Below are 9,110 nucleotides of genomic sequence, written 5' to 3'. Positions count from 1 at the left end.
CCCCGGCCCCTGGAGCGCCCGCCGCGGTCCCCGCCTCCATGGACGCCTTCAAGGGGGGCATGAGCCTGGAGCGGCTGCCGGAAGGACTCCGACCGCCGCCGCCGCCGCCGCCGCCGCACGATATGGGACCCGCCTTCCACCTGGCCCGCGCCGCGGATCCTCGCGAGCCACTCGAGAACTCCGCCAGCGAGTCGTCCGACACGGAGCTGCCAGGTAAGCGCGGCTCCCCGCGCGGGGCGCTCGTAGCTTGCCCGGGCGCGGGGCGCTCGCAGCTTGCCCTGGCGCAGGGCGCGGGGAGCCGGGAGCAGGGCCTGGCACCCGCGCCGCACAGTCAAGCTCCCTCTACGCCCCGGGAACGTCGGGATCTCTCCTTTTCCCATTCTTGACCTGACGGTGAACGCGGACAGTTAACGCTTTACGAAGCGGAATTTTAGTGCTTCACAAAGGCACTTGCACGCGGTCATCACGCACCGAGGCGCACGGCTACACAAACCTGCAACAAGGAGGGTGGAACTGACAGCTCCTTTGGATGAGGAGTCTGCAGAATGGGAGGAGGGGGTAGTGGGGCGCTTGAGAGTTGGGTTTGCGCAAGTAGGTACCGTGGAGAGGAGCGGATCGGGATGGGAATGGGGGCGGTGGGCGAGGGAAAATGCCCACGGAGACCGAAAGGGGGACAGACACCCCGACAGATAAAGGGCGACAGATTGAGCGGGAGAGAGACCTAAGAGAAGAGGTGGACGGGAAAAGTCAGAAAAATAAACTTGCGGAACTGCCTCACGGAAAAGGCAGGCACGGAGACCCCCCGGAAAGGCGAGTGGGTCTAGGGGCGCGGCCCGCCTCCGACAGGCCGGGCCCGAACCTTGATCGCGGGATCCCGGCCCCACGTGCGTCGCCGAAGCCGGGAGCCGCCCGACCGCGCAGCCAGGGCTCCGACCCTGCTCGGGCACGTCTCTCGCGGTGCCTTTTTGTCCGAGCTCAGCGTTTTCTCCCTCAGCTCCGAGCTGGGCTGGAGGGTGGGCGGCTCGGGCAAAGTCCTGTTGCTTATCCCTCTTGCCAGCACCGATCTCCCGGGTCTCCAAACGGCTCCCTCCATCGCCACCCTAACTTGGGGTCGCCGCTCCCCATTCCCAGGCCCGTGGCGCCTCTTCTGCGTTCATTTCTTAATCCGCCTCTGAGTGTTTCTCTACACGTTTTTAATCTCTATTTGTTTCTGTTTTGCATCCCTTAGTGACTTTCTCTGAGAGGTTCTGTTTGCTTGGTTAAAAAACAATCTGCGCTGACCTATATACTTTTGTTTTCAAAAGTTTTAAGCATGGTGCTTGGCTGGTTTTTATTTTTAAAACCCAGAGAAATGTGGTTTCCTTTTATAAAAACCAAATGTATGAAGATAAATTTAAGATTTTAAAACTATTTTTCGATTTAGAAAGAATTGTTGTACCTTGGATATTGCTTTGGAATTTGAAAATTCTTCACACGATGATATTCTTCGGGAAGTTTTTAAAAGTCAAACCAAAATGGCGCGTTTCTCGGGGATTTGCTTAAAATTCATTTAAAGGATTATTTTGGGAATTTAAATTATCTAACTATAGTTCTGTTTCCCTGGAATTTAAAAATTATCCCTAGATGGGCATTACAGAGACATTTAAAAGTCTTGTTTACAACCTACTTTTTTTTTAATCCAAAAGAAATTAATGCCTGTGTCTGCATGAAGTTTACACTTGCACTGCGCAGTATTTAGTTAGGGGTGTTTTTGCAAGGTTTCTCTGGCTTCTAAATTTGCATTTGTTCTGTGTTCCCACCTGCCTCCTTTGGAGAGTTTGTGACCCTTTCTGTGTTGTCAGGCCTGAAGCTCTGAGACAGTCTCTGCTTTGGTGTTTTGTTTTTAAATTTCGTTTTATGTTTCGATGTTTCTGTGGCTGCATGTGTTTTATGGAACTTAGAGAGAAAGCAGCTAGAGCCCCAGCTCACCTAGACAGAGTCTATCTGTCTGGACTTCTGGGCTGGGATTTTCTGGGCCTTGGGACTCCAGGCTTGGAGCTGAGGCCAGGAACCCCACTGTGTGTGCCTGCCCAAAGGGACTGCCACAGACCCCTGGGGAGAAGAAAGTGGAAGGGTTCGGATCACTCGCTGGCCCTAGCTTCACTGACCAAGCAAGCTTCAGGCTGGGAAAACTTGAACCTGGTTCAGTAAAAAGCAACCCCACAGATTTAGATCCCCGAGATCCCATAGCAAAATTGAACATTTGTGGTTAACATCAGCAGTAGTGCTTGAGAGGAAGCTGAGTTTGGAAGGTAGGCCCGCAGCTGCACCTTGGGGTTTCTCCTGGGCGTGTCAGACCAGAGGTGACTACTAACTTCCAGGACGACCTATTTCCAAGGGGGCAATTCCAGGGTTTCTGGTGGGAGAAAGGGCTGCCAGCTCTGGTGGCAGGCGCTTCGGTGGAACCGGGACGGGGCGCAAAAAGGTATAAACCCGGTGTGACTGCCCGGTCCTGCCTGATTCAGAGAAGGAGCGCAGTGGGGAGCCCAAGGGGCCAGAGGACAGCAGTGCTGGTGGCGTGGGGTGTGGTGGCCCAGAGGACCCCACCAAGAAGAAAAAGCAGAGGCGGCAACGTACGCATTTCACAAGCCAGCAGTTGCAAGAGCTGGAGGCTACCTTCCAGAGGAACCGCTACCCGGACATGAGCATGCGGGAGGAGATTGCTGTGTGGACCAACCTCACAGAGCCACGAGTGAGGGTGAGCTGGGGGCACGCCTATGGGGACCCAAGCTGAGGGCTGCAGGCCAACCTCACCGCAGCTTGGACCCAAGCTCAGACTTTCACCCTACCCACCACTCAAACCTGCTCCCTCCCTGCACCAGAGATCCCGCTAAGGCTCCAGTTCACCCAGTTGCTGCCAAGCATTTGGCCAGTACCGTCCCTCGGCTGATACCACCTCAGAACCCGCTGACCTACTTGGGGTCTCTGACTCACCCTTGGGATCTACTGCAGCCCCAGGGACTTTTCTATGTCCTGTACAGCTAGAAAGCGGGACTCAATCAGCTGTTACCACCTTAGGAGTAGAGTATTCCCTCTGCTGGGGACCTGGGAGCTGTTTGGCGCCTTCCCCTGAAAACGAAAGGGAAAGGCAGGTCCTGCCCAGAGAGAAGAATAGAAAGTGCCCAGCTTTGGGGAATCTCAGCATTAGTACCATCTTCTCCTAGCTTCTCCAGAATCTCAGAATATTCTCCACCTGAGTTGTCCCCAGCCATTGAACCCGTCACTTGAATGTTTTCCCTAATATTTTGGGGGGAAAAGAGGGAGGAGGACTGGCAGTTTTAGGGGAACAAGTCACCCTCCGGCTAGGTCCCTGTTGGGACCCAAGCACAAAGTGCATCCTCCCAAAAAAGAAAGTTTTCCCTGTCAGAGCAACAAAAAATATCTCTTCTCTGGGTGTGTAAGCAATCAGTTATTAGAAGCATGTAAGACTAAAGTCCCACCTGGCTGCAGACTATCTGCTGTAACCCCAGCCCCCCACCCCTTGTCCAGCCCGATGGGACTGGCAGAAGACAGTACTCAGTAATCCTGAACTCACTAATCCAGCCTGGGTTTATGGTGGGTGGGGTGGGGGGCCGGAATTAAGCAGTGGTAGAGCTGGGGACTGGAGAAAGTTGAGATGGTGGGGGCGGGGGTCCTGCTAGTTACTTTAGGAAGCTGGGGGGGGACTGGGGAGAGCAGTAGGCATGCAACAAAATAAGGATCCACAAGGACGAGGAGTTGGGAAAGAAGAGGTTCGTTCTTAAAACTTTTGTGGCAGAAAATGAAGGGGGAGATTGGAGAGAAACTAGAAAGATGTGAAAGGAAATTAAATATTTGCACAAAAACATATTTGGCATATATTTAGGCAGCAGGAAAGAAATGAAGTATTTAAGGGAGCAGTAAAGCGATCATGCATTTGAGAAAATAAAGCAAACTATTTAAGAGAAACAGTGAAGTTCAGATATTTGAAAAAAGGGAGGAGGTATTTGGGTAAGAAATGAAAGAATCAAAAATGGGGATACAAAAAGCATGGATTGTTGAAGGGAGAAGAAGGTGATTCGGATAGCCGGTGGACCCAACGAAAATAAACATTTGGGGCAGAAATAAAAATATCAAATTTTGGCAATACAGATGTAAAACAGACTATCTGAGGAACGAAAAATTGAAGATTGGGAGTAGTAGTTGAGGGAAATACTGCGTTCCAGGGAAGAAAAATACCTTTTGTACTCAAGGTAGAAGGAAATAGGCTGGAACATTTAGGAGACAGATGGGAACTCGTTTGGGGGAGAAGAAAGAAGATGGACTGGTTGAGAGAAAGAAAACGAGCATTTCATTAAAACAAAAGTAGATCTGTAGTAAGAAGAAAGCGGATTTAATTTGGGGAAGAGGATAAAAATTACAAAAAGGAAAAGACTTAATATTTTCAGGGAACAGGAAAGGAATCATTAAGGAGCGAAAGCAGGGGCGGAAATGTCCAAGAAAAGAAACGATATTATGAAAGGGGGGGGGTTGTTGGCGGGGACCTTCCCGCCCTCGGCAGCCCTGACCCTTCTCCTGCCCCCTCCCCCAGGTCTGGTTCAAGAACCGGCGAGCCAAGTGGCGGAAGCGCGAGCGTAACCAGCAGCTGGACCTGTGCAAGGGCGGCTACGTGCCGCAATTCAGCGGCTTGGTGCAGCCTTACGAGGACGTGTACGCCGCCGGCTACTCCTACAACAACTGGGCCGCCAAGAGCCTGGCGCCAGCGCCGCTCTCCACCAAAAGCTTCACCTTCTTCAACTCCATGAGCCCGCTGTCGTCGCAGTCCATGTTCTCGGCACCCAGCTCCATCTCCTCCATGACCATGCCGTCGAGCATGGGCCCGGGCGCCGTGCCCGGGATGCCCAACTCGGGCCTCAACAACATCAACAACCTCACCGGCTCCTCGCTTAACTCGGCCATGTCACCGGGCGCCTGCCCGTACGGCACCCCCGCCTCACCCTACAGCGTCTACCGGGACACGTGCAACTCGAGCCTCGCCAGCCTGCGGCTCAAGTCCAAGCAGCACTCGTCGTTCGGCTACGGCGGCCTGCAAGGCCCGGCCTCGGGCCTCAACGCGTGCCAGTACAACAGCTGACCGCCCCGCCGGGCTCAGGCGCCCGCGGCCGGGCGGCCCGGGGCGGGGGCGGCGGAGGACGCACGCAGGGCCCCGGCTCGCGGACCTCGCGCCTGCGCAGCCCCCTCCTCCCGCCCCACGTCCGGGTAGGTTTTGTGTTCGCTTTTCTGGGCCCCACGCCGCCCTCAAAAAAAAAAAAAAAGAAAGAAAAAAAAAAAAAAGTTTAAAAAAAAAAAAACGAGACAAGACAAAAGCTGTCGGAGAAAAGTGCCGCGGAAAAACGGATGAGTTGCAATTTCCCTCGGGATGGCGCGGGTGGTGTGTTCGCTCCCCGGGGCCCGGCGGGTCACTCGGCAGAGCGGAGGCCGCGCGGGAGGCGAGCGCCGAAACCGGGGCGGCCCGGGGAGGACGCCCCCGTAGCCCGCGTTCCCGCCGGGCCGGGCCGGGACTGAGCGACCGCGCCGGTGAACTGGACGCGCGCGGAGCTGAACGATCCCTCCCCGGCCACCCGTAGGAACCAAGACTCCCCCTCCGAGCCGGGCCGGCCGAGCATACCTTAGCTCGCATCGGATCCGAGTTGGGGCGGCCTCGAAGGTGCCCAGTCCGGGATGGGGGCGCGCCGTGGAGCCGCGCCGGCCCCGGCATGCCCCGAAGAGCTTTCGCCCTCCCCACGCCCCGGATTTCTATTTTAAGGCCACGGAGCCGCAGCTGGCCGCGCGGACGTGGCGGGGGGGATCCAAAGGGTTTGCCGCAGGGCACCCTAGTCCCCGAGCCTGCTGCAGGCCCAAGCCCTCTGCTCTGCTCCCGGGCAAGGAAGTGGTCCCCTTGTCTCGGCGAAGAACCCCCTCCTCACCGCCGTGCAAGAGTCGAGCCGGGAGAGCTCGGGCGCGGCCGGGGCTCCGCGCCGCGCCCACTTTGCACACCCGCTCTCCGGCCCGCTCCCCTGTTTACAGCGTCCCTGTGTATGTCGGACTGACTGTATAGAATTATAAATCTGTCTATATCGACTTGTCCATGTACGTCTATTAAAACCATAGTACGAGCGTGCTAACCACTGCCGAGCCCCGACTGCTTCTTTCGGCTGAGAAGGGGGGCGGATGGAAAGGGAACCGACCACCCAGACCCTGAGGGTAGGCGGGAAGGGCTCCGGAGATCCAGCCCGAGGCCACTTACCCGCTTCCCCACCGAGGACCCAGACTCGGCCGGACTAGCTCCTGTGTGGGCGCCGCCGCCGCCGGCAGCGCCCAACTGGCCTCTCTGCGCTCCGAACCCCGGCGGCTGAGCCGCTCAGCCCGGTGGCGTGGCGTCGCGGCCGTCTTAGTTGAGACCCCAATCTTTGGCCCTCGCCGCCACCGGGCTCCGTCCGAAGACTCTTTCCCGCCGGTCTGTGATAACCCTCGGGGCCCAGCGGCCCCGGCACACTGCATTCAGGGACGTCAGGGTGGGGCTGTCTTTACTTCTCTGGACCTAGTATTCCCACCTTGGAAACCTGCGGAGACTGTTCCAAGAACATTGAGGGTTCCTCCAGCGTCCACCCGGGGCCTCCCTCCAGCATTTCCCTGTGCTGCCCCCATGCTTCTAAATCCATCCAGGCACAAAAGGCTGAGCCAAAGAAAGTGTCCATCACACAATTCACTTCTCACTTCCTTTTCCTACCAATTTATGGAAAGCTGTCTGGCCACCTCTCCCTCCCCCAGCTTTTGGGAACTACTGAACAAGACCAGCCTGTAAACTGCCTGTAAAATTCTGCTTCCCTTAAGTAAGTCATTTCTAATGGCAAAACAAAATGTTTGCAGCTGCATTGCTGGAGGAAGGAGGGGTGGGTGTGCTAGGTTAGAATCACCTTGTGATGGCCACTGGCACTGCCCTGGAGCTGCTCTCAGGCAGGCTATAGCCGGGAGTGGGGCATCATCACTGGCTGAAGCTTGGGCTAGTAGCTGGAGAGCCCTGTGAACACATTCTCAAACCAGGTCAACACTGCCTCTGAGTTAGAGCCTTGTCTTGATTACACAGATGATGGACCCCAGGCTCCGGCGTGCTGTGCCACTCACTTGGGTCAAGACGACTCAACAGTCTTTAAAAGCCAGATATCTTTGCACTGGCTCTTCATGAGATGAGGAGTAAGGACAGGTCTTTTCTGGAGATGGACCTGCCTGCTGGCGCAGAACTTGGAATGTGGGGTTCTGAGAGGAACAGTCAAGATACACAAGCTGGAGGAGAGGTGGGGAGAAGGCAGGCAGAGGGGGGGCTGGAACCAGATCACCCCTCCCCCAATAGCTCCAGTCCAGAGCTCTGACCCCTCACTCTGGAAACATAAACACAATCACATCTGGACTCGGAGTATGTCCCCCAGCCTCACACATCTGCCAAGGTTAGGGGGCCCTGGTCTCAGTTGAGGGCAGGAGGCATGGAGACCTAGGAGGTGGGGCCTGACGGAAGTGGAGGCAGACAGGGCTCTCCTGAGAGTCAGGTCCAGCTCCAGGTGAGAGGAGCCAGTGAGGGGCAGCTGAGATTCCTTGCGGCTGTGGGACCACATGTCAAGCAGCTGCAGGCCGGTGGAAGGACAGGAGCAGTCCCAGAATGAGCCCCTCATCCTTCAAAGACAGTGGTCAACAAGGCTGAGTGTAACCCAGCCTCAGCCCGCCCAGCCACTCCCTGCAGCTGCTCTGGCTGGCGCTGAAGGCAGTCACCCACCTTCCCAACTGCACCACCTGCATGGCCATCTCTGGAGGCACTGAGGAAGATGCTGGGCTCTGAAAGCCAAGTCCTCTGAAAACGGCAGAAAAGCACTAGTCCTCTCTGCCTGGAGAAAACAGGAAGGGTGTCATTCCTTCCACATGGTCTTCCTGCCTGAGGTGCCGGCATCTAGCAGTGGAAAACAGACACTGCCCCTGCTCCATGCACAAGTAAACAAACACATGTATAATTACAAACCTGGCTGAGTGCTTTTGAAGAAAAAGGAGCAGGGTGCTATAAGAAAAACGAAGAGTCCTGCTTAACAGGGTGGCCAGGCAAGGCCGTCCTGAGGAGGTGGCTGTGCCTGTGTCCGGTGGCAAGCACTACCATCCAGCCAGCCCCATCAGGATGCACTGTCCTGTACAAAGTGTATCCTGCCACCCCTCACTGAACAGCCCCTGTGCCTATACTCAAAGCTCTGAGGAAGGGTTCCCATTAACCTACTTCCCTGATGAGGCTTTCAAAGGGTAGGTCATCCGCCCAAAGGCCACATGGCAGCAAGTGATGGGTTTCATTGCCCACTGGATACCTTTTGCAATGGGCTACCCCTTGCCAAGCACTACAGGCAACAAGGAAGTGGGGTCTGGAAAAGATTTTAACTTCTACTAACACAGGACTACCCCTAGGAAATAGTCGAGCAGATTGATTCTTTCTTGGTCCTGACAAAAGTCCAAAGGGGTGGGTTTAAAGGCCAAGAATTATGGACAGGTGAGCAAGAGGCTGGCGCCCAGCACTTGTTTACAGGCACAGTGAAGAACCGATGGTAAGTGGAATGAGCCACTGGGCACAACCCCCAGATCGCCTGGCCACTGAGGGAGAGAAACCAAGTCACCTCCCATAGCTTTCCAACCACAGCCAGGCTGCAGGCCTCCCCAGAGCCCCAGCATCCCAGAGGCCAGCTACCACAGTCATCTGAGGGGGAGGGGGAAGTCACAGCTGGAAGATTTGCCTCAGAGGGAGCATGCCCAGGGATGTTGTGCCTTAGAGATGGTGCTGTGTAGACCTTCAGAGCCCCAGCCCTGAGCCTGTGGCTCCCCTGTGAGTGAGCAGTGGGACCTCAGTCTCCAGGAGGCGGACCTGCACAGAGCATGAGGGCAGCTCGCCAGCCATGCCATTTCCGGGCCAGTTACTTGGCTTTGGCACCCACAGGAGCCCTCACTGAAGTCTTGGAGACAAGGGTTTGAGTCTGGCTTCACCTCTTAGTTGCCCTGGAGATTTAATCATCTTTCTTCAGCCTGTTTCCTCTTTCAGGGTGAAACAGTCA

The 9,110-nt window shown here is 55.8% G+C and overlaps 1 protein-coding gene across 1 annotated transcript; it reads left to right on the top strand.

Annotated features, from left to right (window-relative positions):
• The first annotated feature begins 6 nt into the window (after positions 1-6).
• Positions 7-5,303, top strand: PITX1 (paired-like homeodomain 1). Its single transcript, XM_004686738.1, has 3 exons — positions 7-213; positions 2,505-2,737; positions 4,589-5,303. The coding sequence occupies exons 1-3, from the start codon at positions 39-41 to the stop codon at positions 5,129-5,131; spliced, it is 951 nt and encodes a 316-aa protein (XP_004686795.1). The 5' UTR covers positions 7-38; the 3' UTR covers positions 5,132-5,303.
• The last annotated feature ends 3,807 nt before the right edge of the window (positions 5,304-9,110 follow it).

This window comes from Condylura cristata, unplaced genomic scaffold (genome assembly GCF_000260355.1).
Source record: "Condylura cristata isolate star-nosed mole 26May11 unplaced genomic scaffold, ConCri1.0 scaffold00021, whole genome shotgun sequence".
NCBI lineage: Eukaryota > Metazoa > Chordata > Mammalia > Eulipotyphla > Talpidae > Condylura > Condylura cristata.
The sequence above is the reverse complement of the archived record's forward strand: the minus strand, read 5'-3'. Positions and strand labels throughout refer to the sequence as shown.

Bases quoted from the DNA above. Each gene is read 5' to 3' on its own strand.
- PITX1 (XM_004686738.1), top strand. From the start codon at position 39: ATGGACGCCTTCAAGGGGGGCATGAGCCTGGAGCGGCTGCCGGAAGGA. The intron at 214-2,504 runs GTAAGCGCGGCT...TGCCTGATTCAG, and splicing joins GTCCGACACGGAGCTGCCAG to AGAAGGAGCGCAGTGGGGAG. The intron at 2,738-4,588 runs GTGAGCTGGGGG...CCCCTCCCCCAG, and splicing joins TCACAGAGCCACGAGTGAGG to GTCTGGTTCAAGAACCGGCG.